Below are 27,979 nucleotides of genomic sequence, written 5' to 3'. Positions count from 1 at the left end.
CATTTTGAGTACAAAGAGGGAATGCACAAAAGACTGGCGTTATAAGAACCTTTATTTTTCTTTCATAGCATTTTCTAACACGTTCATTACATGTACTAACAAAGAAATCAAATCATTTTACCTATTTTGAAACTGCGTATTAAGAAGATTAATTAATATCGATTACAGCAGCAGCTAAAGCAAGCTTTTAACGATACTTAGGTAACCCTTGTAAGCCAGCAGCAAAATAGGAGCCACTTCTACTTAAAAACTATTCTGTGAAGTCTTATGTATTAAGGTTATAAGTGCAATTGCATTGTAACATCGGTAAACTTACGTATTCATCATACAGCTGAAATACCAAAAGCTAAAATTAAATTTAAAAAACCGGAGAAGAGAACAATCTGACTTTATTTTTGCAATACGGAGAATCAAAAACACCAAAAAAATCAACAGCAAACTGAACAAAACGAATTATCGTAAAGAACGCTATTACACGCCTTAAATGTAGTGAAAAATACATTGACCAGTTTCCACTGTGCAATCTATCTTGCCAATTGATCCTCAGTGACAAAGTATGATCATGCGCAAAGGTCGGCAAGATTCTTCCCTTAAAATGGTACTCATTATGAAATGGTACTCATTATAACTGATAAGAGTATTGAATTTATTTTTTATGTTTTGGTTTTGTCTTTTAGGTCTGATAGCTACAATTACCCGTCATTTTACAGTTTTACCGTTTCACTCCTACGAGAACCTAGCTAAAAACAAAACTTACGGAAAAAAAAAAACAAAAGTACCGCAAGCAAATTGCCGCTCGGTAGCTTAAACTCAGTTGAATTAAGTCAAACACACTCTAACTTTCTATCCACATTTTTAGGTAACTGATTCTCGGTTTCAACAAAGTTGTAACTAGCGGTTTAACGACTCCACCCGTCAAGCGCAAAATTTCACACATCACTGACTCACGTGATACTGTGTAACACCATGTGATTTGAGAAATCTGTTCACATAACTAACATTCTATGAATTACTCTTAACCGAAATTACTGTTTACCAAAGTAACTATGTAACAATAGTTAACCAAGTATTACATTCAAATAATTAAGACCTGCATCTTTTTCTTCTTAAACTTGTTACTTTTTCTTCTTTTTTTCCATTTTTTTCTCTTTTTTTTTTAATTTTTCAAGTTTTCTTGTTTTACTTTTTTTTACTACCATGTTTTATACATTTTTTCTTTCGTTTTTTGAAGTGATATGTATATACATTTTTTATTAAATATCAAAATCAGGCCTGGTTTACACTAGCGACATTACGACATCATGAAAAGCCCAGTTTTTTTTTGTCTTTATGTGGTGATCTTATGTCAGCATGTTTCTACTATGTTGTTATGTTCACGCTTTTTCCAGTTTGCATGAGCTTGCCCTTATGTCGCTAGTGTGAATCGGACATGTAAAACCAGGTTTGGTTGCGTTCGATTGACCGCATTCCGGAATAAAAATAAGCGAAATAGCTGTTAGATTTCTCATTTTAAGAAAATTTCAATCGCTTCTTCAAAATTATTCAAAGCACTTTACCAGATTTTACTTCACAAGAATGTAACTCATATTTTTTTCTAATTAGTAATGAGGAAATAAAGGTTGTTGTTGCCGTTGTTAATTGTTGGGAAGACATTTCTGCAAACTTCTGCTAACACAGTAACTCCACAAACCTCTTATGTTAGATTTTCTGTCATATTTTATGTATTTCTATTCAGGAATAGGGTCAATCGAACGCACCCTTAGTCGATCGTCCCTGAAGTTGTTAAAATAACAGTTACGTTACAAATGCTCGAGGGAGCTGATACAAAACAAACACAACGACAACGTGAAATTTTAGATTTTTGAAAGAGACTCCGATTTGCCCACCAACAGAAAATATAAGGAGAATGTTCAGTTCTAGCTAACTGTTTCTGCGGTTATGGCTCACTCAACCAGTGACGAAACACGGCCTTATTTAAGGTATCAGTATAAGTCATTTCACCACACGCGCGCGATCCGCTCTAGCGCTCGTTGTTTTAACAAAAACCCCATAAACAGTACATTTTTTTGGAAGCTTAATAATTAAGGATTCTAAAGTAAATTTTTTGAAAGGCTTAAAATTACAAAAGAAAAAATCAAGCTGCTCCCAATAACAGCGAACAAGTGAGATATTGCGCCTATCTGGGCATAATTTGGCAAGTTGTGTATTCGTCTGTCAGTCAAAAATGCACCATTGATCTTACAACCTTATATGTTTTACAATGCAGTAGCGATAATATGATGCAATTTCAAAGCCTTATGGAATGATTCTTAAGTAAATGCGTCACAAGATGTCAATTATCCAGGATATTGTTAATTGAAACTGGAATCAGCACATCCAACTGGCTGTGCAGCTCAAGAGATACACCTTTCAATGTGCTTGAGGATGGCGTCACTGTCCTCACCAGTAAATTTTCTCAGACATCGGGGACATTCTTCCACTTCAACCACGTCACACTCTTCCTTGTCAGACCCAAGGGATTTGTCAGTGTTGCTATTGTCTTCAGATGAATCCACTACATCTTCTACTCTATCAGGCAGTACTTCTCCACCATGATACATTGAGTTGGCAGAACTCTGGTTTGCAGGCTGAGCAATAGGCCCACGAGGAGGAAACGATCCCTGAACAACAGAATATAATAAACGCAATAAAAATAAGGGTTTACTGTTCGTCTTTCCAATGATGTTATGATATAACATAAATCAGCTTGCTGAGGTTGCTATAGTAATAGCAATAACACCAACAATGGTAATGATGATCTGATAAAATAATAGGCGACTTTCCCTAGGTACTAACCCCTAATTCAGTCGTCGAACTTAATCTGAATTTTGTCCGAACCAAATCGATGTAAGTACGCCTGTAGATTCAGACGCAGAACTTTTCATGTTCCAATAATAATAATAATAATAATAATAATAATAATAATAATAATAATAATAATAATAATAACAATAATAATGTCTTTATTCATTCAATAGAATACATATCAAACGTTACATCAATTTGAAAAAAAAAAGTTAATCGATTTGTCGAGGATCTTACAATAAGAAATTCATAATACTGATTTGTATCTAACCCTAAACCTAAACCAATGTAATTTGCCATTAGAAAAGTAATAAATAACCCTGTTTCAAGAAAAACGTGCGTGATTGATTCAGACACAGAACTTTTCATACGGAGATATTTCTGTATGTTGGCCAAAAAAGCTCAAATATTTGACAAAGAACCCCTTCTTAAACGTGAAATCGCTCTTAAAGCAGCGGGAGGAAAATATGAAATGGTTTCTCCGGGGAAGAACAAACTAGAATCACTTTTTAGCAATTTCTCCAAAATTCACAGAAAGAACTGAAAAAATTGGCTGTCAAGTTGCAATCCGTTTCCATCCTAGTCATCCGCAGGCAAAAATGATTGACACTAGTTTCTGTGCCCTAGTAAGGCTATTTCTAATAAAATTGAACCATTATTTTAATGTCCCCATTGATAAAACTATGTTTCTTCGCTATTCAAAGTGACACTAAAAACAGGTGACAGTGCTCCTTTAAGTCAAGGTATTAGCTTTGGCTCATAAAAAGTTTGGCTTTTGAACTGGGATAACTAAGACTGTTTGGTGAACAAAAACTATTCATACAAAAGAGTTCTCCTTGGGAGAAACCAATGTTTGCACTTTTTCCTTTTTAGTTTACTGTCCTTACTGATTGTCCCGTCATGAAAGCTTTCAATATCTTTATTTCCCTCCACGATTTTTCACAAGTTATTACATTGTCCTCATCCCTTCTGTAGCCTTCCAATGGTTAACATACATGTATACGACGATACAGTGTATAGAGTTTTTGAGTTATATTCACCTAAAGCTAAAATTAAGGCGGCTTTTCACACGTTATATTGCTGCGGTGGCAAACTACTAGCTAAAGTTAAAAAATGATCATAACTTGTTTATCAATGTTTAAATTTTGTTTACTACCATTATTGTGACTATCCAATGATACAAAGCGGTGTAATGATCAATCAAATTATAACTGAAGGAAAGTGCTGGAAACCGTTGTGAGCCACCTTAAAACAATTACATACAAAGAATGTGTTTTGTTTAAGTCTTTCTCCTTGCCGAGTTGATATGTTAAGTCAAGTGTCCGAAGAAAAAGGCTTTATACACAAAATTTGTTTGCTAAGCAAAACTAGGGGGGGGGGGGGGGTTCTGTAGGGATACGCAAGGGCCTAATGTAAACTCGCCATTGACTCTTTTAGGTTGGACTATTCAAATAAAATCTTAAACTGCATGTTTATTATTCTGCACAAACTGACTCTTACTCCCCTAAAGCTTCCTTACCTCAATGTTCAAATAATAGCAACCAGTGGCTGTGGATCGGTGTTTCTATGCATGCACGAGGAAATGTTCGAAAATTTATACCGCATCAATTTTGTATTTCGTTACTTCCGTGACGAAACGTCTGGTTTAGCAAGACCTTTGATGCACATGTCCCATGGACAGCATCAATAGTCTCCTCAAGAGAGACGATTAAAATTAAACCAAGGAACAGACAACAAAAATTCTTACCCTGGGCACCAAAGGGTAGTCTCGACGCTGCTGCCACTCTTGATTTGTGTAGTTTAAACCTCGTCCATAACGATCGTATTGCGGCTGGGCATGAGGGTATAACTAGCATTAAACAGAAGCAATGTGAGTGACACTGTTAAATGTTTCCTGCAACTTTTCTTGAACTAATAATGCGATATAAGCTGTCTTGAAATAGTCATGTGACGCTAACTGTCAAGCAATAGTAACACGGCACAAGTTGCCTTGAAATACCGTGCAGTAATAAATGTTTCCGAGAGTTTTTTTTTGCATCTCGTGGGACAAATTTTCGCAAACTTGGATTTCAGACATCATTGATGTTAACAAAATGTTCGCAGATTTCGGGCTAGTGCCTGTCCGATGAGATGGTGATGCAAAATTCACAGAAGGCGATCGTAATTTGAATGAATGATTGAATGAATTTCTTATATACCGCACATATCACCAAGTCTCATGGCGGTTTACAATTCTATGGGGTGAGATCGGACGTCAGCATGTGAAGGCGCCTCTGGAGTAACTTTTACGGCCAGAACCACGAAATTTAAGTTTTGTTGCAGCAGTGATACCACAAAAGCTGTAGATCATTCAGTCAACCTTTGGACGCCATTCCCAATGGTTGGAGTAGCATGATGCAGCACTGCTAATATCCTTGAGAATGGTGTCTCTTCGATCGACCCATCTGTGTAAACCAAAACGTTCTCATGTACCGCAGCCACCCACGTTTGTTGTTCGTTATGAAATGATCTCCTTGTCTAGAGGACTTAACAGATTTACTCCGCAAAGCCTGTCCGTTGAAGGAACAGTGTCACATATTTTTAATGTCAGTCTGAACAGCCAAAAAACACTTGTATGAATTAAACATTTAAAATAATGGTTCAGATTTGCTAACAATAACCGTACTGGTGTACAGAAACAAGAATCGTACACCTTTAGCTGCAGATTGGCCAATTTTTTTTCAAGATCTCCTGTGCATTTTGGAAGAAATTGCTGACAACTAATTACAGTTTATTCTTCCTCGGAGACATCATTTCATATTTTCCTCCCGGTGCTATAAGAATGATAATAAGAATTACTGTTTCATGATATAGTTTTCATTGGCAGTATTTCTAAGTAAAGCTCTTCCAGTACATGGGCAAATTTTGCATCAATCAACCAAACAGTAAACAATTTGAATGAAAGGAAAAATAAAATTCCAGTGGAGTAACAACCTTGGATTCCATTGAGAGATTATGACTTTTCTTGTTCAACTTGGATCGTGCAAGAACACAAACTTCAATGTAATGTACAAAGTTTAATGTAAACCTATAGGTGAAGCACTGAGCATTCTATCCCTCGTTGCTGCTCAAATATAGCAAACAACATATAAAACATGGAGTTGGACATACATGGAAAAACAGTTTAGGGTGTACAATTACTCTACCACCACCTCATGATTCTCACCCCCCCCCCCCCTCCCAGGTCTCAGTTTCTACCTTCTTATCACCGTCAGTGTATACCAGCAGCACATATCTCGAAACCCTCCCCACCCCCACCCCCACAAAGTGGTCAGTTTCTACCCTCTCTACCATCTCATCATCGTCTATGTGGGAAATAGGATGGGACATGACTCTCTCCATTGATCTCCATTCTGCGCAACAGTGGACGGCTCATCCCAATACCTTCATCCCAGCTCCATAATTCCTTCTCTGCTGTGTCTGGTGTCTAATGCCCAGGTGCGGGCAATGAGTGTTATCTCCTCTTCTTCCTTTCGTAACAGATCATCTTCTTATTTCCAGTTAATAAGAAGAGTAACATCGTACACGATAAAAACATCCCCCACCTCTACTTTGGTAGTAAACCAAACCTTCTGCTTGTTACCAGGCATCCAGTACAGTATTATGAGGAAGAACTGTAAGCATTAAACACAAGAGTCCACAAACACTCTGTCTAGCTGTTACTCACCCCTGGCTGTTGTCCATACACATGCTGCTGTAGGTCCTGTTGGCCTCTTAGCAGTCTATCCCTCTCTCTGTCATGTGTTTCTCTGAGAGCTAGAACTCTGGCCTGTTGTTCTGCCACAGCTCTTGTCTTCTGAGCCAATGGGTCTTGATACTGATATCCTCCCTAATTCATTGCACAGTTTGCAGTCAGAAAGTTGATTGTATAATGTACTCATGGTTTAAATGTGTCTTACTGTAATTGGTTTACAGTAACATAACATCAACATTATAAGCAGCAGCTTTAATATATATTAAATAATTTATTGTGCCCTGTTTAAGCTATAAGCCATTCACATAAGCCATGAAGAGCTCGCTGTATGAATGTTTCACCTGTGTCAATCTAGAACTATCAGCTACTAGTCCAACAACAAACACCATGTATCATTATAACAGTGCTCACCCCACCATGATGTGACCTCAATTGCTGCTGTAGAATCTCTTTCTCTCTTTTTTCTCTTTTAAAGTCCTCTTCATAAATCTGGACCTATACCAGAAAAACAGATAAATACATTTTTTTTAATTTAATAAAAACATTGCACTCTCCAGACTTGCATATTGCCCTGTTTCATCAAAATGCTTCACTATGCACTCCCAAATTTTCAAAAGATACTTTGGTACTATATTATTGCAATCAATAAAAATACTTAGAGTACAAAGTGTAAAACTACTGCAAGTTCTAGTGAAGAACTTGAGCAAAGCCTAGAATGAAGGATTACCCCCCAATGAAATAATCATTATATACAGTAATTAAATAGTATTAGATTTACTTATGTCACCAAATGACAATGCAGATGCTTCTACTTTTATTATCACATAAAGTTCAATGATTGCATACAAGCATAATTAATAAAAAAGTATGTTTTAAGAAATCTTGCGTGTAGTAACATTATAACAGTAATACTTAACAGTTTCACACCATAAAACCCTGCTTATGTGCCCTGGCTTGCACGTCAATTTAGATCCAGTAAATCGAGACACTGACCATAAATGCATGCTGCACAGGGAAGAATGACATGGGATGACTAGGCACATAACTGGGATTTTATGCCACCACACACTTTAAAAAGCACAAAATAATAAAGTGTCTTGGTTCTCCCATTTGACAATGAGATTATGGAGAACTTCAGTGCCACAACCACCATGATACATGCTGGCCACCTGTGCTTTCTTGGTATGCACTGTACATGGCTAGGAAGCCTACCCTACAGAAGCCTGCAGCAGCCTGGTACGCTGGTCCGTGAGCCGGACACGCTGGTCTACTGACAATACACTGCCAATAGCTACTGGGCTACTGTGGTTCAGATGGCCTCAACAACGACGACTGAGGAAATAATTATATGCATGTACATGTACATCAGAGAATAGCTGCTCTGATTAAAATGACAATGATCAAATCAAAATGGAACTGCTAAGAAGTGTATTCATTCAGTCAAAATGGGTTCTACAGTTGCAGAATCATATTTTTTTGTTTTGATGAATACCAATAATTATTGTTTTCAACATCAACAACAACAAAACTGGAGAAGCACATGCTCAAACACATGTTAGCTTTCATCTTCTTACCCACAACTGATAAACATTATATACAATTAGAGGGCCTGAGTTTGCAATGATTTTCAAGAACACCCTTCCACATCTGCAATAGACTTTGTTAGTGGGTTAGACAACCATTTGGCTGACTATGCATACACGTACATATCAAAATAGCAGCATTCATATGGGATTCTAGAATTAAATTGCATTTCCACAGGAATATAATTTGACCACCAACTCGGATCTTTCAATCTTGGGAATTCTTTGGAAAGAGTTTAGAATGATTAGTATTTTGTACATTCATATGTAGCGAATATTGTTTAAATACATGTACTACATGTAATGTACCATATTTAAATACTGGTCTCCAGAAATCTAACTAAATTCAAAGACAATGAGCACTGTAATAATAATTATTACCCACAAAAATCATCAGTGGCTATCTTCATACAGTTTTGAGGAGAAAAACATTACTGATCTTTTAAACAAATTTTTGATTTTGACAATCCCATCCAAACAGTGTAATGTTCCTTTAGTTAGAAATTCGTATTTGCTGCACATCAAAATTACTGCCAAAACCATAACACGTGTTATAACTAAAACCCACCTGTTGTTCAAGGGTCTGTACTTGCTCCTTCACAGCAATCAATTCCTCTCTCAATTTCTCTTTCTCCGCCTGATTTCGTTCACGATCTTCTCTTTCAGTGGCAAAATCATCTGCATATACTCTGAGTTGCTGTTTCAAGACTTCAATTTGGTCAATAACATCTGGAGGAATCTGCTGACCATGGGGTGTGGTACCAGGCCACGAGGGTGAGCCCTGTGTGGGGGATACTTTAAAAGCACCTGTTGACAAGGCAGCTGCCCCAAGTAGGGAGGGTTGGGAAGGCTGCTGTTCCATGGATAAGCTTTGGGGTGTTGGAGGCTGCTGATAATAAAACAAAAAGGCAAGGTGAACATACATGTTCATTATTTCAACAAAAATCCTTTCAAGCTTTCATGACCATATTAACCTCAACTGTCAGGGAAATTAGCTTGAATGTCAGTCTTGCAAAGGAAGACTGCTAATCAGTGTCTTGCTCAGACAAGAGTTGCTTTAAAATTGATTATGAGGCAAGAGTGTTTTTATGAGCACACTGCAGTGCACAGTTGTGCCCGGTTTAAAAGCTGTTTTTGACACATGAAGAGGTGTTTGCATGACCATATTAACCTCAACTGTCAGGGAAATTAGCTTGAATGTCAGTCTCGCAAAGGAAGACTGTTAATCAGTGTCTTGCTCAGACAAGAGTTGCTTTAAAATTGATTATGAGGCAAGAGTGTTTTTATGAGCACACTGCAGTGCACAGTTGTGCCCGGTTTAAAAGCTGTTTTTGATACATGAAGAGGTGTTTGCATCCAGATGACTGGAGCTGGAAGTCATTTCATATGTATCTTATAAGGCATTTTATGCATCACAGATGCAGGACACACATGTAGATAGATCCCTGTGTGATCCTTTGTTAATAACATTATTATAACATTTGGTGAACTCTTTGTTTGAAATTCTCCAAGACAGCTGCCAACACTCGAAAGAGTCTTTAATCTGCTTTCTAAACACCTTGAAGTTGCTGTGCTTTGTTTTTCAGTAAACTTCTCAGTGTTTAGAAGGCATATGAAACACTCTTCCTTATGTTTAAAATAATTATTAGTCAAGAATACAAGATTTCTAGGCCTGGACTTTGAAATTTCAACAGAAATCACTGACTTGATCCTCACAGTCATCATTTCATCAACATGTTTTCGCTATTTTTTGTCCATAGTTCTTTGTATTTCTTAGCTGGTAGATTAAGTTTTAGCTTATTTCTTTCTATTTGAGGAACCTTCTGTAAACCACTTTTTGTTATGTCGGTATCCTCAGTAAACTGGTAACTATAATAATAATAATTATTATTATACAATAAAATATAAGCTACACTATGTACATTGTATTCTGTGGTTAAGAGTGAGACGATGAGGAAGTATGGATAATTGAAATAGAAAGGGGAAAAACAACAAAATAAATGTTTTGTATACTTTCTTATAGGAACTGACTTACTCTGCTCCCAGGATGGCACCTCAACGACAGCTGCAAGCTGTTGATCTCAAGCTGTTTCTGCTGTAACTCATTCTCTAGTTGTTTGCAGCGTTGTTCCAATGCCTACAGAACAAAGAATGCATGATGAAGAGAAAAACAGTCTTTCTACAGGGAAAGAAATAGGATTTGCTAGCTTATCACAGTTAGTCCAACAAATTGCATTTGCAGGTTACCTAAGGTCTTTTAAAATATCACCCGAACACTTAGCATTATTATTTATTTATTATTTTCTAATACAACCTGCCCCTTATACATGTACTTGAGGATGATTGGTTGGGTGGTCAGTGGATTCCGATACATGTACAAGTATTTAAGTAAGCTAGGTTTGTCACGTACACTGAGGATATTAAGTGTTTAAAGTTTTCCAAAGTATAAGAATCGGTAAAAAAGGAGTGGGCTATATTGTTCCGTTGAGAAATTGTTCTTGGGTAGAGAGAGAGAGAGAGATGGTTGGAGGTAGAGGTATGTTGTTGATAGTGGAATGAAACTATCATGGTGAGAGTGCCTGGTTTTGCACTTAGTTGGTCTAAGGTAGTTCCTGCAGGGGTCAACTACACTTTATTAACGTTTTAATGTTTATTTTCATATATTTTGTATTCAAGTGTCACTCATCTACAGAGTTTCTACTCTTTTACTATTTATTTACGATTTTGATACGATTTTACATCTTCACAAATGCCTAACTTCAAGAAAACCGTTACCATCACACGCTGTAACTTGAAACAAAGCCTAAGCCGCTTTTTGAACCGGGAATTATTAACTTTGGCTATGGAATTAGCCGATCACACCCTTAAGAAGACCAAACTTGCCAGTCACATCACCTTCATTGGTCGCTGTTTACAAAAACGAGCGATTCCCAAGGGATTTCGAGTCCGTTTTCATCCAGCTGATGGCCATCGACACAACAGGCGCTTTTCAAGGATCACAGACTCACGTACAAGACGACTAATGCAAGCCACTACCCAGAACTTGAAAATTCAACTGAACAACATCTCTACTCTCAAGTCACGTGTTTGTAATCACTTCCACGATGAATGCACTTCAGCTGAATACAACCGAGCCTTGACCTTGATATTGGAAAAGAACTCTGAATTACATCGCGAGATTAAATCAATCAAGGACGCCAAATTTGCTTCTTTACGTGGTGAGGTGCCGTTTAATCACAGTACCGCCGATCAAGCTCCTACCCTCACAAGAACAATAGTCACCATTCCTGACGACCTTACTCTCAACGATGCTGAGACCTCGGTGCTTAGCAAGGGTCTTACATTTGTTCCTGTGAACAATATGATCGATGAATACGAGGTTAGAGCCGACTGTGAGAGGTACTTCCGCCGTCTGCGCCCCAAAGCCCATTCCATGACAGGGAGGAAGTAAACCAAGAGCCCGATGCTGATGATCCATTCAGTAAGTTTAATAAGAAGATCTCAACATGGACCCCCTTTAATGGAAAATTCTCTGCGCTGGATCACTACATTGATCGCTGCCGCCGTGGTATTTCCTCACAAAATTACACGAGGCGTACCAACATAACTAATTTATCACAAGAAGAACAGCAAGCCATACGAGAACTAAGAGGACGCAGTGACATAATAGTTAAACCTGCAGATAAAGGGGGTGCAGTGGTTGTCTGGTCGCGCGACTTGTACATTCAGGAAGCCAATTGCCAACTACCTGATGATCGATTTTATCAACATCTTGAAGCAGATCCAACACAAGATTATCAAAAAATCGTTCAGGACACCCTGAAGGACATGGTCACCACTTGTGAGCTACCACCGATGGCTCAACACCTTGTGGTCACAACCCCACCTACTTCGCGATTTTACATGTTACCTAAAATCCACAAGCCGGGTAACCCTGGGCGTCCAATTGTTTCTGCATGCAGTTGTCCTACAGAGAACATTTCAGCCTACCTTGACGAGGTAATGGCTCCATTTGTCAGAAACCTTCCTACTTATATCAAGGATACCAACCACGCTCTTTGTGTTTTTGATTCGTTCAGTTTTGTTGATATGGACGCTCGTTCTCGTTTTCTGTTCACCATGGACATTAAGTCCCTATATACTGTCATCCCTAATGATGGTGGACTTGAAGCTCTCGCTCATTTCCTGGACCAACAGACCAACAAGGAACCACCGACGCACACACTGACCCGTCTGGCTGAGCTTGTACTGACTCTCAATGCATTCTCTTTTAATGGCCAACACTATCGTCAGACTGGTGTAGTGGCCATGGGTACCAAGATGGGTCCAAACTATGCTTGTCTATTTGTCAGGTTCGTCGAAGAACAGATCTATGCAAACTACACTGGCTTTCTTCCCCAGTTACACAAGCACTACATTGATGATGTAGTTGGGGTTGCTCAGTGCACTCGCCTGGAGTTGGAGCAGTTCATTGATTACGTCTGTAATTTTCATCCAGCTCTCCAGTTCACATTTACCATTAGTGAACTGGAGCTGCCGTTCCTTGACATCAAGTTGTCTATTAACGGCAGCGGGATACAAACGTCGGTATACTACGAGGAGACTGACACACATAGCTATCTCCACCACGCATCATTCCACCCACAACAGTGCAAACAGGCAATCCCTTACAGCCAGTTTCTCCGTCTCCGACGGATCTGTTCTAATGACAACGACTTCAATAACAAGGCGGAGGAAATAAGAAGCTTTTTCTCTAAACGGGGCTATCCGGAGCAGCGCCTGAACGACGATCTACAGAGGCTCGTGACCATCTCGCGGGACGCAGCTCTAAACCCAACACGCCTTGGCGAAACTACTGACAGCAGAGTGCCTCTCGTATTGACCTACCATCCTTTCAACACTGGAATCAGAAAGATCTTGTTGGACAATTTTAACATCTTGTCAATGGATCCTGAAACTTGTGGAATCTTCCCTGAGCCGCCCCTTGTCTCATATCGTCGTGACAGAAATCTCAGAGATATTCTCGTGCATTCCACTGATGGCCCTACAACGCCCTCTGCTGCTGGATCCATTCCCTGCCATTGTCCCCGTTGTCAAACATGCCAATACATAACATCTCAGACCGTTCTTCATGGACCCAAAAGCGCACACACCATCCGCGACTCTTTCAACTGTCAGTCTGAGAATGTTGTGTACTGTATCACTTGCCGCCGTTGTACCAGCATGTACATCGGAGAGACTGGAAGGCGCATACGGGAACGCTTCAGTGAGCACCTGCGCAGTATTCGCAATTGAACTCCTGGCCTTCCCGCAGCTGAACACTTTAACTCCACCTCCCACTCGATAGACGATATCATGGTCTGCGGCGTCAAGCAGTGCATGGGGAACAACCTCCATCGAAAGCGGCAGAAAATGAAGCTTATCTTCACGTTTGGCACACTTAGGCCAAGCGGACTTAACATTAATTTTAATTTCTTTTAATTTCTTTTAGTTTCTTTTAGTTTCTTGTATTTATTTTTATATTTATTTTTATTTCTTCTTCTTGCGCGCGTATTCCATGTGTGCGCGCACGCACTTTACAGTTACGGTTTAAATGTAATTTATGAGGATTCTTTTTACGTGCGCACTACGTTAACGGTTAGATTTTTTGTATGGCGCAACGTGCATTTTTCGGTACACTGATGAAGGGCTCAGCCTGAAACGTTTGTACTAATGTACTCAGTTGACACTTTATTAACGTTTTAACGTTTATTTTCAACTACAATTTGCCTATGGTGGATTTTATAAAGCAGTGTGAGAGGGGCATTGCTCTAGGGATCTCCAGCCCTGGTGGTCCAGCATGTCAGCGACTCTGGAGGTGTTGTGATATGATGCTTCAGTTTCCATCCTGCAGCAACCTGTGTGAATTGTTGTTCTTCAATGCATCTGCATTGTTGACCTAATTCTGACCTGTACTGTAGACACAATGTCCCTTACTACACCTTTATTTAGACTTGGGAAATTTATAGCATTTCACTGATATAACAAACCCTACTGCAGATGGTTACCCTTTTTAACAGTGTACATGAGATGCTGATCATTGCCACATACCCTTTTGTCTTTCCCCGCAGACTCCAGCTGGAAAGGTCCATTTCTTATCTGGCTGCCAGCAGAGCTTAAGATTTCAACTTGTTGCTTTAAATCAGAGATCTCCTTGTTGGTAGCAGCTGCAAGCATCTTGTATTGAGCATCCCATTTGTGATTCACATCAAGAATCTACAGAATCCAATTATTGCACACTTTAAAAAATTCTACTGACAGTATAAGTAGGGTAAAAAAATTAATATGTTTTGCATTCACTACGTCTGAACAGTAAATACCAGTTTCCAGACAGACACAAACCATTTACCACTTCACTATACACTGGTCAAAAGAATTCTGATTAACATTTTGTCCGTCCACCCATACCCATCCAGAAAAACAAGGCTTAACAGAGCTTTTATAATAATAATAATAATAATAATAATAATAATAATAATAATAAAATAATAATAATAACAATAATAATAATAATAATAATAATAATAACTAAAATAAATAAAAAAATTTTTATCACCAAGATTGCAGTACACGTACCTCCTCTTTTAGCTTAAGTGCCTCATCCTTTTCAGCTTTAACTGTCAAAAGTTGTCTCTGCAGTTCTGTGATCTGCCATTGCAACTGGTTGCAACCTTCACATTTTCCATGTTCACCTTGTAATAGTGGTCTCTTCACAATAATAGACTGTTTCCAAATCAAAATCAGTTGTTATGTAAAATCTTTGAATGCCCCACCACTTGCTATCCAGCAACTGGTTAAGCCTCCTTAGATTTGATGAAAAAGTAAAACTAACATATACCTAATTAACAGGTAGTAAAATACTGTCTTTCCTCCATTGACATACTCACAACTTGTCTGCTTAATGTTAACTGGGTGTTTAAAAATCAGACCCCCTCCTTCCCCTCCTTAACGTTCAGCTAAATTCATTGTTTTGACTTTATCTACTATAGCTTAGTTCAGACAAGTAAATTAAAACTTACTGTTCACAAGCCTGATGTGTGAAACAATCAACATTATTTGCAATGTCCATCTTCAAATTGTGAAGACTTATAATTATTTTAATTTTTGGACCGGTCTTGAAGAAACATTTTTACATTCATTCAGTTTTACCTTTGAATGTTCCTAATTTTGAGCTTAAAAAATTTTGCACAGAAAAGAAAGTTTGTTGGCCAGCAGAACTCCCCAATTGTTTCATTGCACACTGTGTGCATTATGACCTACAGTACTTACCTTTTCTGAAGGTAAGACACCTGCAGTCTGCTCAGAACGGATCAACAAATGCTCATTATCTAGTACTCCAGTCTCTCTTTGTCTTTGCTCCACTTCACTTTGTATTTCTCTGATTTCTTCCTTGCTTTCATCAAGTCTCTCTCTTAGCCCTTGCACCACATTTTCATGAGAAGCCTGAGGACCAGTCAGAGTAAACAAATAAATAAGAAAGTAACAAGCAAAAATTATGACTGAATAAATAAAGTATAAATGGTGAAATCAATCATTGAATCACACAAAAGAGTTCAATCACATGCAGAAGTCGGTGGCATTTTTGAAAAACTGCAGTAGCACTCAAAAGTAAGTTGAGAGTCTTGACTCGACTTGATGCTCTCGTCTCGAATGCCAAGAGGTTCGAGTTTCGAGACGCGAGAATCAAGGATAGAGTTTCATGGATAGAGGATCCAAAATCATTTAGCAAGGAGTTTTCAAACATACAAACTCAAAGAGAGGTTCAAGGAAATACTTGAAATACTTGAAGAAACAACAATAACCATTCGCACACAAGGTGTAAATATTGGTACTTGGCATCAGCCCCTAGTGCGAGCACTTTACACAGTCTGCTTTATAATGCTGGATGACACAACGACATCTAAACCTTAAATCGCAGTTCACATGGTGTTTGTGGGTGTATTAAAATAATGTTCTGTTTACATACTACCAGAGTAAGAGGCTCTGTGTAAAATGTTAGAAAAAGCGTGACATCAATTCATTAATTTTCTGAAGACCACCTACCATGCATCGGTGTGGGAAATCATCCACTGATTTAAAAACATCGCTTATAATTATTATCTTATCCTTGTAATTTAGTGAAACTGAACAACACATTATTTTATTAGTTATGATGCTAACCATCGACAAGCCTATGTTATTGGTGTAACTTACGTGTAAAGCACCATCCAGTGAATGCCTACACGCAGTATCTGTTAGTGGCCATAATGCTTTGAATTCAAACCTGAGGTTCCAGCTAGTGTCCAGTTTATCAGATTATTTGTTACTTTCTTTTGGAAAAAACTGCATCTTCTATAACTGTTTGAATTATAGTTTTCTATAGTTCATTTTGTAGTCAATAAACAAAACCAACCATCAATAATAATTTCCAGGAGTACACTACAAAATATAATTATTTTTTACAGTACAGTCATACAATTTACATGAAACACGTGTACCTGTTCTTCTTCCATTGCAACCAGTTTAGCTCTTATCTTCTCCTCTTCAGAAACTAAAGCACTGGACAGGGTCTCCCTTGCTCGCGCTTGTTTAGCATACTCATTAAGTTTGGTGGACAGTCTTGTAAGCTTGCTGAATTGTAACTCTTTGTCTCTCTCATCTACAGGTAGCTTTTTGATATGCTCAAGTAGGTTATAGGTTTCTTTGATCAAGTGATCAAGTTCACAGTTGATGTGCTGAAACTCTGCTTGTACCCCCTTTAGAAATAAACATCAAACAAACATGAATCTGAAGATTGTAAGGTTCTATTAGTATATAATCTTGACATGTTCACAATCTATGCTGTTCGTAGTTGATCGCTAAAGAAGCATGCTATATTACAGGTACATATGCCAACTTGTCATGAAGACTAACTTTTCATCTTTTCTGCGGTTTTGGAGAATTGGCCTTGTAAACCTGTGCAATTCAAGATGACTACCAGATTACCAAAAAGGTCCCTTGAAAGACCCTTACATATCAAGAGCTATTCTGAATTTCTAAAATATAGCATATCATATACCTTCATGTGAAATTCTCCTGTTAGAAAACCCGCTGAAAGTGACTGAGGTCCAGAGACTGTTGTTATATTAACATAATCGTGAATTCCAGAAGTTGACTTGGCCATGGATGAGTGACAGCTGCTATCTTGGCTGGGAATTACACTTTGGCAATCATCATCACTGACTGTAAAAACTGAAAGGCCAGCCTGTGCTTCATCAACTCCTTTCTGGATCAGGTCTAACCTTAACTGCTCAACTTCTTGCTTGAGTTTAGCATTACTCTCTTGTGAATCTTGAAGGACTTTACCTAATACCAATCATTGAAATTGTAAAACATGATCATTAAGGACAAGGAGATCTGGGGTAGGTGACCAACATGAAAAATACAGGAAAGGAAAAAATTAAAGAAATAAAGACAAAATAAATGGTACACATATTACTACAAGCAACATGTCACGTCACATAATTATGTGATAGCCTCTTAATGAGTGACATTTGATAAGTTTTGAAATGATTAAAATGATCAATTTTTTAAACGAAACAAAAGGTAGGTGAATATTTGACAAATTTTTGAAGGCACTATTGTCTTAAGGATTTTGAAATTTACAATAAAGCATGTAAGTGCTAACAAACTACAACTGAAAGAGATTTCAGGGAGAGGAGCATAATTGTGCATCATAGTGTTGCAAATTTTCGAAGGGTGAAGTAACTTTTCATAGAGCCTTCATTTTTATCTGGTTTTAAAAAAATGTTATAAAATTAACATGCCACCAAATGATTTTACAGCCTACACATAGTTTAAATGGATGTATAGAATGTCTCGGGAATGGTGTTCTGCTATCAGTAACCTTTCAAGTATTGTCAATAACATTATTTTTCATAACAATGTTACATTAATGTCAAAATTTTCAGTATGCAAATTCATACATGTAGGTAAAAGATATATGGTTGCTGTTGTGGAAGATGTTCTAGATTGAACACATGAGGAGGTCAAAGGTCACTACAGTATATCATTCATAGAATTTCAATGTAATACAGAAGGTAAGACTTATCAAAGTTAATTTCACTTTTACTGTCTACATGAACATACCTAAAACTTGAACCCCTTGAGCTCGGATTTGAAGTGCTTTGTTTTCCTGTTGCAAATGCTCAATTTTCCTTTGCAACCTCAAGAACTCTTCAGTTGACAAACTTAGAGTCCCTGATGCATCTTTCATTCCGCTCATTGCAATTAATCAACCTGTAATTTAACATAATTTTATACTCTTTTTCTAGAGTTTTGATCCTGAGGAAAGAAGATCGCTTATTTTCAATAACTTCTGAATGTGTCCTCTGGAGTTAAACAAAGTGCATGTGCATGTATGGATAATAGTAAGTAAAAATTAAGGCCAAGTAGGAAGTAATTTAAGGTCAAATTATAAAAATATCAGAACTCTGTTAGCTGCCACATAATTATTACAGTATAACCACCAAAGTAGTCTTCATTCCTTTTTTACAAATGACTGCAAAGGAAAAATTCCAACAGAGTCCCCAACAGGAGAATAATCCGTGACTTTCTACACAAGGATAAAATACTTTCACCACTAACTAAAGCTACAAGGCAACTTGTAGCCATTTACTGTACCAGGATATTATTAGTGAATTTACTGGTAGCATCAATAATGAAAAAAAAAATGCAAATACAGTAATGTTACCTAGACGTATACATTTTAAGATAAATATTTAATATTATTTCTAGTTTTCTTGCAATGTAAAGGGCAAAACAAGACCAAGGATGCCTACCATCATTTCACGTCAAACCATGTGTATGAAAACTTATTTGCAAGTGAAAAACATATGACTATGCCATTTAAGTAGCTAGCTGTTATGAAAATTCATTACAATATTAATAGAGATTTAATAAAATCGTTTCAACTTTCTTATTAGTTCAGAAATGGACCATCAGATCAATCCCTTAATACGACATATTTTATGGCAAAAATGAACCTACAGTTTAAGCAGGAACAGAGTGATGTAATTTTGTTTTTTCCATGCCCTGGTACACATGAAGATTATTAAAAAGATTATTAAAAGAGTATAAAAAAAAATCAGAAAAATCTGAAAATACTGAAGTTCAAGACGGTTTACTGATATGGTGTCAGGATGGAAAGACTATCAGCAGAGAAGAAACACTTCAATTTTGACTCTGATTTTCTTCGTATACAATACTTGCCTTGGAATTCATAAACAAAGGATGAATGACAGTTCAATTGTTTTCATTGATGTCAATCGGCATATTAAATTAGCTCATATATGTTGCTTAGCCCCATATCAAAGCTGAAGAAACTGCCTTGATCATTCTTCTAACATGTAACTTCATGTTATAACTACATAACGTGCAATAAGTCTGTACGATATAAAAAAAAGTCTACTACAGAGCCCAGATTCAACAATGTGGTCGAGGTGGCAAAACCCGTCATGCAAGGAAGAGAAAATGCAAGCGAATCACTTTCGTTTCAACTGGAGTCAACAGGAAATACATGCCATCCAATAATTATAATCAGGCGAGTGAAATGCAAAGAAAAAACTAATTTCTATGATTAAAGGGTGCCAAAACCCAAAATCTAGCAGAATAATAACACGGCCCACACTCTTCGAGTGAGCCCAAGAAGACTGAAGTTTTAGGCTGCTTGTTTAATGGCTTATTTTGAATCAATGTAACTTACTGTTTCACGAGCAAACCCTTTCGAATTCAATCGACATATTTACCTACCAATAAGCAGCCTGACGTTCAAATCGCTATCCCAAACGGTAAACAACAACTGTCCTCCATATTGAACGATCCGCCATTTTTGAATATCATCCGTGTTACTATTAGCCCGTTCGTATCAAGTGAAAGAAGGAAGATTTGGCGTTAAGACTACACAAAATTTTGCAGTCAAAATTAGTGCTATACATTGAATTACCCTTTAGAAGGAAATTGCGATCTAAAGAGCACCAAACACTCAGCAAAACCAAAAGGTTTTCAATAACGCCAGACAGAAAAAACAAGATGGCGAATTGTAAACGGATGAAAGCTAAGATCTTCATCAGGGGATTCCCCGCTGGTGCCTGATTGGCCTGATTTCGGATCACGTGGGTGAAAAGACCTCTCCTGAGAGCAAGCTCCCTCAAGGGAGCTTGCTCGCAGGCTAAATAAGTGTCTTTGGTGACAGGAGCCCATTACCTGTTGGTGGTAAATGTTTCTTAACAGAAGACAATTTATGTTAGCTTTGATAACTAAATTTTAAAATCTTACAATTCTATGAAAACTTTGGCCAATTACCATGTCTTTAATCACTGTGTAATCGGCGAAAAAACATTTCAAAATATACGTATCGGGCCCGATAAGTTACCGGGACTTTCGAGAAACGGGCCCCAGATCTTCAGTTCAAACTGGTTCAAAGTCTTCAAACTTCCAATATCTCCTCTTCCCTCTTTTAATCCAAATGTTTGTATTTACTCCAGTTTTAGGGAAAGTATTATCATAGTTCATTTTTCTTGTAGGAAAGATCTTCTCACATTTGAGTTGGCTAAAATAGGGTGATATTCCGCAAGACTGAGCAGGATAATTGTTTTATTATTCAACACATTGAAAGCACAGTTTTATTGCAAAACAATGGGATGATCTTTATTTTCCACTTTTCTCCTCGACACACGAAATTTACGTATATCGTACGGCGACGACGAATATTCAGTGCACCATGACCATATTTGGGATGCGTTACATGTGTTGAATAACAAGTTAGGCTTTACCTTGAATTTTGACAGCATTGTGGGGTCTTGGTACCCTGCGAGCAGAGGCTCTTCGATCTTCCTAGATAAGTCGGGAAGAGGAAGGGACTCTCTCCCTTCCTCTTCCCGACTTATCTAGGAAGATCGAAGGGCCTCTGCTCGCAGGGTAGGGTCTTGGAGGACTTAAATGGTCGAAAATCGATGGTTTGTACAGTGCATTGAGCAAGAGTAAGTATTTAAAGTATATGTCGGGAGATTCGAGTGCTCACGTTTGGAGCCTTCCGGGCGGCACTCATGACGTAGTTTCAGTTCAGAGCAGGAGCCCATTAAAGGCGTTTCAAAAACCGGTAACATGACGTCATGACCTATTCAATCTTTTGTAGTGACGACAATGGAATTTCAACTGGATTGCTAAAATTGACGGAAAAACATCGCTTTTTTGAGAGCCTTTTCTGAGTATCCACGTACGTGATAATGTCTAATATAGCACATGGCGTAGCTCGTGGACCTTTATACCCATACATATCCCCACCGGCTTAAGCCCCCCTTCTTCCCCCCCCCCCCCCCCCACCATAAAAGGTTAGAACACTTTATTAACACAGTATCTCGCTCAAGAAAATAACTCGATGTTGTTTAGAAAGCGGCAAGCATATAGGAAGTACTAGATCTTTATAAACCAACCTCGGAGATCAGTAATCGCTCAGTTTGCCGGCTGAAGTTTCAGAAACAACTGTTATGTGTCCTAGCATCAGACAAACTTAAACTTGCGATGCGACGACGCCTTAAAAGGAAACTGACTTAGTTCTGCTTCAGTCAGTCTAAGTCGAGTCTAAAAATAACACATGACAATAGCTAAGAAACAAACGCGCTCAGTACGGTTCGACCCTGAGGTTCGTCCTGTTGGAAATATCTGGGACGGGGAATACCTCTCGCTATTAAATTCGACACATGTACACTCAAAACAAGTCAACACAATGACAACAATCAATGAACATGAAAAGAACAGAACTCTCGTACAAATAAAATTCTGTTCCAAGGCCTAAGTGTTAATGTAGATCTGCACCTTTGAAAAGCTCTATTTTCACTGGACCCTTACAATATAACCTGTAGCTTCATTGACTTGCATTATTCAGTTTTTTACGGCTGGGAACATTGTTCTTTTTTTTTTGGCCTCTCGACCAACCATTTAAGACGTTGCAAACGGTGCAGGACGCCCCAAGTGTCAGCGAGGTATTACCTTGGTATCAGCAAAGAAAAGGACCGCGGAACCGTTCAGGCAATGGGATTATAACTGCCCCTCATTATCTCCATTTTAGCCACAACTTACTAACGTCAAGTTGCGTACCACAGTTGAAAAAAAATATACACCAGTAAAAATAATATCAGAATCCAGTTCCCTGGTTCCTAGACGGTAAAAATGTTGGAATTTTATAAACAGGTACACTTTCTTCTATAACATTTCCTCAAAGAATCCTCACCACAAGCCAATCTTTAAGGTTCAAACAGTGCCCGAGGAGTTTCCCGGGGGGGGGGGGGGATGGTGAAGTCATCAGTCTTTTCGCTCCATTTCTCACATACGTTTTTAGCATAAATTTGTCCTAACATATGTTTTCTCTCGGCCTATACAAGGTAAACTTATTGTAAAAAGTGATGCAAAATCTTAGGGAATTTTTCTCTTTTTGTGGCGTTATTTAGCAATAACTAAGCCCGATAAGCCACGTTTGTACAGAATTCTCGTTTCTGTGACACAGTGAATTTTTTTCTTGTGTTCTTTCCCATGACTGCTCTAGTGCTTAATGTGTATTAGTTAATCCCCTTGTTTGAAATCACAGCGGTGAAATTTTAAAGAAAAGTGCGGTGGAAAGCTCGGCTTCTTAATATGGCCACCTTCCATGTCAGGTATTCAAGACGTGTTTTCACGTAAAAATAAAAAATACGACATGCCGATCGGTTGTCCTCAAACAGCTTTTCCGAGTTAAACAGGAGAATACTACGTTTGTAGCTAACGTACTGATTTACACATGCGCAAGCCATTATCAATAACTGAAAAGAAAAGGAATAAACTCAGAATATTTCTGAAAAATATACTGAGTTTGAAATGCTTCCTCTGCGCAGTCCGTGTCCTCGTTTACAGAGTCCCGTCTCCGATACAATGGTGTCAGTCACAAATAAATCGACAGGAGTTCAGCCTTCCTTCCTCAAGATGACCCCAAACATTAACTACAGGTAAATCAACTGAATGTTATACAGCTCTGGCGCCTGTACGTTTTCTGTGTCTCTTTCCAAGGTAAAAAAAAAAACACACACACACATAAAGAAGAAAAGCTTATTTCAAAGGAAATCATGGCAACCAATTACTACATTGATTACTAGCAGGGATAAAGCAGTAATTTTAAAGCCAAAGTACATATGATTTACTCGCTTCGGGTGAAGTTAGAGCCTTTACTAAAGCATGACGTTTGCCTTACTCACCGTTTGAAGTCAGTTGGACAAACAATTCATTGATATCAGTGACTCAGTAGTTAACAACAGAATATTGTCTGCATGAGTAACCAGCTTCAGTCAGAGGAACGTATAGACATATAACTAATTTGTTTCACAAGATGCTTCTCCAACTGGCTTTACACCAAAATCAAGATCTGAAAAGTAGAAGAGACGCAAGTAAACTTTGAAAGCGCTTTCCTGGTACCCACACAATACACGACAAACATTTGCCGGAATTTTTTAATGCAGGTGAAAACATTCATTGGGGTAATTCCCCTCATCAATATTGCCAGCTAGTTACTTTTAGTTTCGTCACGGAAATTTCACACCTGTGTAAAATTTAAAAAAAAGAGAGCTCCGCCCATATTCTTGAAGAACAACAGCAGTTTCAGATAAAAATAACTACCAATCAGTCTTGAACACCGCAAATCCTGGTTCAAAAATCAGCTATATACACCTTATAGTTTTAGAGACCAAAGAAGTTTTTCAAGACGGCGATAAGGGAGGTATTAAACAAGAAAATTACTAGTCCATTTAGCTTCCTTTGGGAACTGGTAAATTTTGTTTTAAAGCAAATTGTTCTGTATCTCCGACATGGCCGCCATGAAAACCCCTCAATACATGGGGATACTTTGGGATACTTACGGAAAGTGTCCGGCGCGATCCGGATCAACTGTCTGTAAAACCCCGGAGCTTTTGCCTTTTACACAAAGCGAGAAGGCGTTAGGTTCGAGGACATAAACCATTGGAAGTTTCTTATTCTATTATACTATAAACCACTGAATGAAACCGGGGTATAATTTTAAGTGCAATAATGTGTTAACAGGGTGCAACTAGTACGCATTCATATTTTGCGTGTTCTCTGGTGATAACATTTCTGATTGGGAAGTAATGGAATGACAAACTGAAGATAGGAAATATTATTTGACCTGCCGACGTTAGAGAAATCCCGATTGATCGAGCAAACTTTCTAAATTAAGACTTTCAAAGTTGAAGATTCTTTTGCGTTTTATTCGAACAGATGTCTTAATGTTAATCAGTTAATATGTTAGCTAGTTTTGGTTCCACAAAAAAAAGTCGGCAGTCTGTGCATGGGATTTCGTTACATCAAGGTAAAAAATTCATCTTTCAAATCGGCACTCCTCCACATAAATCAACGAACGCGGCTTTTCATTCAACTTGTCACGTTACTGAGCGTAGCTCCAACTGCTCATTTTATCACACACGGCTGATTCCTTGATTTGCTCTGACGAAAGCGGCTAACGCTCGAAACGTCAAGTCTCGTATTTCCTTTATACGCTGGTGGCCAAATACCTTTCAACTCAGTGAATAAAATTAAATATTCCTTTCAATCCCCCACTGACGCAGCACCACACTTTCTTCAGGGGCACCCAACGGATCGTTTCGGTAAATTATCTGTTCGGAAGGCCCTTAATCCCCTACAATTTTCTAAAGGGAATTTTCACCTCGAACTTTCTTGGTATGGGAAATTAAAGGCCTAGTGTTTTCGGATTGATAAAAATGTCGTTTCGGGTACCGAAAAAAGATCAGCTAAAATTCTCGGAAAGGAAGTAAGACCTAAGGTTTTCGGGAAATGGACAAAAATGCCCTAGTAATTTGGAAAAGATTGAAGTTCCCCTAGAATGACCGAACAGATAAAAATATTATAGCGCAGCCTAAAATGAACCTACAGAGCTTTGAAGGCACTCCACATAACCTAAAATGGCGTTTTAAAGGATCTGAGAGAAAACAGTCGTTGGGTGCCCCTGTTTCTTTGGAAACTAACTCATCTAAGGTTGCGTTCCATAAACCTTATTCCGGACTGGTAAGAATAAGCAGAATTGCTGTTAGATTCCTCTAAATTTGGGAAGATAATTCCGCAAACTTTCGCTGACACATTATAATTTAAGAATGATTTTGTACACCATTAACTCCAAAAACCTCTTATGTTGGATTTCTTGTCATCATTGCATGTATTTCTATTCCGGAATAGGATCAATCGAACGCATTCTAAATCAACATAGTCTGAGAACAGGCTTTCCAGGTTCGCTCACGGACGGCTAAGCGCACCTGGGGAGCCTGTTTGCAAGCCAAAATCAACAGTGATCTCTTCACCGGGGCGGGAAAATCCCTAAAATAAATGAAATAGGTAATAAGTACCCGATTAAAATTCACGGAAATTTTTTTCCGAGAATTTTCATAGTGTACTTATTGTTATCTATTTCAATTTCAACTTCCTTTCAGAAAAAAGACGTAATTGTTTTTTTTTTTTTTTTTACCATAATAAAGAAAAATCATCTTGTTCTGATTTTTGCCAAATCCACTGATGACAAGTTATGGCGATAATGGACTTTGTATACAGTTGTAGTTCGGCTTGCGGAGAGAATCATTTAGCTTCATTTGTTTTCAGTCCACGGAAAGATTTCGTACGAGCGTCAGTGAACGAACATAGGAACCTGTTTTACATCAAGGTAACACAGAATTAGAAGCACTGAAGTACGGCAAATACGAGTCTACAAACCTGGGACTTTATAGCCAGGCTGCTCGCGCTTCATGACAGCAATTGAATGCGAACGTCGTACTTCCGTTAGTATTTAAAAGATTCGCTGCGATCAATACTTTACCATAAGCAGTGAATCAAAGCCGCTAGGGAGTTAAATTCTGAGTGAACCTATGCACATATACATGTTTAATAACCAAGCACTCGGGCTTTGAGTTTAAACCTGTAACGTCGAGCCGGGGAGTACCTGAAATGTAGCCTGCGCGTTAGCACTTAAAATAGCAAAAGCAGCGGAGCGGCATATTGCATCGTGCGATCTCAAACGAGCATGTTTCAGCAATACCAAGGCGAGAGGCATGTTATAACTGTCCTGTAAGCCTTACCTTTCCAATAATAACCAAGAAACCTTTTTTTTAAGATCAACAGTTGTCCATAACACGTAATCATATACCTGGTTAACATGACAACCATCCGCGCGCTTTTTTTTCGCCTGACGATAACTTAACTTAACTTAACGGGGATTCCCCGATATAAACTGATTTAGATTTATCATTCATAGTCTAAAGAATTCGCTGCATGAGCTGTTTAATTATTTTATATCTTTCGGGGAGCATATGTGTTCCATTACATTAAACGAGGATAGATTCAAGGTCTAAAGACAAATTACGAAATGGACAGGCGGATCGGAGTAATATCATCGGTTTCATGAATTCGTGAAGAGACGATGAGGCAATTAATAGTGAAATTTTGCTGCACGTACAGAAGCTACAGAGCAACTTGCTGCTGTCAGTGTGCGCGGAAGTTCAAGTTATTCCACAAATGTCTAGATTAAATTCAGAGTAATTACTTTGTTGCTTACTTCCTTCCCAGGACAATGGAAATTGTCTTTAATAAAAGACACCAAATCAACCAAAAAAATTTCATTTCCACGGTTACTAGAATGACTGAAAATTTCATCATCACCAGGTTTAGACGGAAAGCGTAGCGCTAAAAGCTATGCTTTAAACAGTACGTGATGGTGTTTAACAGGAATATTAAAGTCATTCTTCCCTTATGATTGCGAATGAACGTTTATTTTTCTTCTTCGGGAAACTCCCTTAGCTTGTTTTGCGGTGGGGGTGGTATCGAATGTCATGACTTGTTTGCCTCTTGCGCAGACGCTCTTTGAGCTCGTTCCGCATTCCTCCCTCACGAACGAGCCATAAGAGCATCTGCTCTCTCTCCTCCGCAGAGGCTCCTTCATAAAAAAGGGGCGAAAAGTCGGGAAAGGGAAGAAAAACGGAAATGTCTCCCGCGCTCCTCGTTTATTTCACTCTCTCCAGTCCTTTATTTGTCTCCGCTCGAGCGTAAAAGAGGCGTCTGCGGAGGAGGCTAAATGACTTGCGGAATCGAATCGTATAATTATGCGAAATATAATATATGTGGAGTGAGTTAAAGAGCGCGCCCTTTAATTGCAAGATGTTGCGGGCTCTAGTAAAACTGGCTCTTCACTAAAATTACTGAAATTTAGTGTGAATATTTAAATTTCCATGCAGCAGATTGCCAAAACGACAAACAACGCCCGGAGTCCACCTGACAACACTCACCAACCTGCGGTCTGACATAGATTTTTTTCCTTTATAAAATCATGATCCATAATATTATCCCGCTCGCTGGCATAATTGGCATGAAAAAAGGATCGCTCGTCAGTTAATTTATTTCTTTATGTCATTCCCGATACAGTATATAATATTTTGTACTGAGGATTATGTGATTCCACAAGTCATTTCATATGCCATTCAGTAAACTCTTTCTCACCGCGGTTTCTTTTGGTTGGCCTAACCGCTCTACAGAGAGTGTGAAAGGGAAAAAAGGTCTTAAAGCCATAGGCGGACCAATAGCTCCAAGGATCCTGGGGCAAATTTTGATAGCGGCGGCCCACATACTTGGCGACGAAAGTCAACAATAAACAAGACGCCTGTGGGCGTTTTTGCAGGATGTGTAGGCGTATGTTTTAAAAGCACTAAGTGAAGGTGGAAACGTATCT

General features: G+C 38.4%; 2 protein-coding genes across 6 annotated transcripts; one reads left to right on the top strand and one right to left on the bottom strand.

The window, feature by feature from the left end:
• Positions 1 to 34: 34 nt before the first annotated feature.
• On the bottom strand, positions 35 to 23,592 carry LOC146458705 (uncharacterized). 5 transcript variants are annotated; one of them, XM_085090406.1, is made up of 13 exons: positions 23,442 to 23,592; positions 18,307 to 18,456; positions 17,237 to 17,523; positions 16,677 to 16,934; positions 15,469 to 15,642; positions 14,776 to 14,922; positions 14,251 to 14,415; positions 10,196 to 10,297; positions 8,729 to 9,049; positions 6,989 to 7,072; positions 6,551 to 6,712; positions 4,592 to 4,693; positions 35 to 2,660 (listed from the first exon to the last, which is right to left on the bottom strand). In XM_085090406.1, exons 2-13 carry the CDS (start codon positions 18,440 to 18,442, stop codon positions 2,394 to 2,396), a joined length of 2,205 nt encoding a protein of 734 aa, XP_084946532.1. In that variant the 5' UTR covers positions 18,443 to 18,456; positions 23,442 to 23,592; the 3' UTR covers positions 35 to 2,393. The 5 variants fall into 5 exon arrangements, with proteins under 5 accessions (XP_084946532.1, XP_084946531.1, XP_084946530.1 ...); XM_085090405.1 differs by lacking the exon at positions 23,442 to 23,592 and adding an exon at positions 19,965 to 20,279; XM_085090404.1 differs by lacking the exon at positions 23,442 to 23,592 and adding an exon at positions 19,969 to 20,279.
• LOC146458706 (uncharacterized) lies at positions 11,963 to 13,639 on the top strand. The gene has a single exon (XM_085090411.1). The coding sequence runs from the start codon at positions 11,989 to 11,991 to the stop codon at positions 13,453 to 13,455; it is 1,467 nt and encodes a 488-aa protein (XP_084946537.1). The 5' UTR covers positions 11,963 to 11,988; the 3' UTR covers positions 13,456 to 13,639.
• Positions 23,593 to 27,979: the final 4,387 nt, after the last annotated feature.

This window comes from Pavona decussata, unplaced genomic scaffold (assembly GCF_977016875.1).
Source record: "Pavona decussata unplaced genomic scaffold, jaPavDecu1.1 SCAFFOLD_232, whole genome shotgun sequence".
Taxonomy (NCBI): Eukaryota; Metazoa; Cnidaria; class Anthozoa; order Scleractinia; family Agariciidae; genus Pavona; species Pavona decussata.
Note: the sequence above shows the minus strand (reverse complement) of the source record. Positions and strands in the feature narration are given on the sequence as shown.

Excerpts from the sequence above, each read along its gene's own strand:
- LOC146458706 (XM_085090411.1), top strand. The coding sequence starts at position 11,989 with ATGGTCACCACTTGTGAGCTACCACCGATGGCTCAACACCTTGTGGTC.
- LOC146458705 (XM_085090406.1), bottom strand. The coding sequence starts at position 18,442 with ATGAGCGGAATGAAAGATGCATCAGGGACTCTAAGTTTGTCAACTGAA. Across the intron at positions 7,073-8,728 it reads TACAGACCCTTGAACAACAG|GTCCAGATTTATGAAGAGGA; the intron begins GTGGGTTTTAGT and ends TTTCTGGTATAG. Across the intron at positions 4,694-6,550 it reads TGTATGGACAACAGCCAGGG|TTATACCCTCATGCCCAGCC; the intron begins GTGAGTAACAGC and ends GTTTAATGCTAG.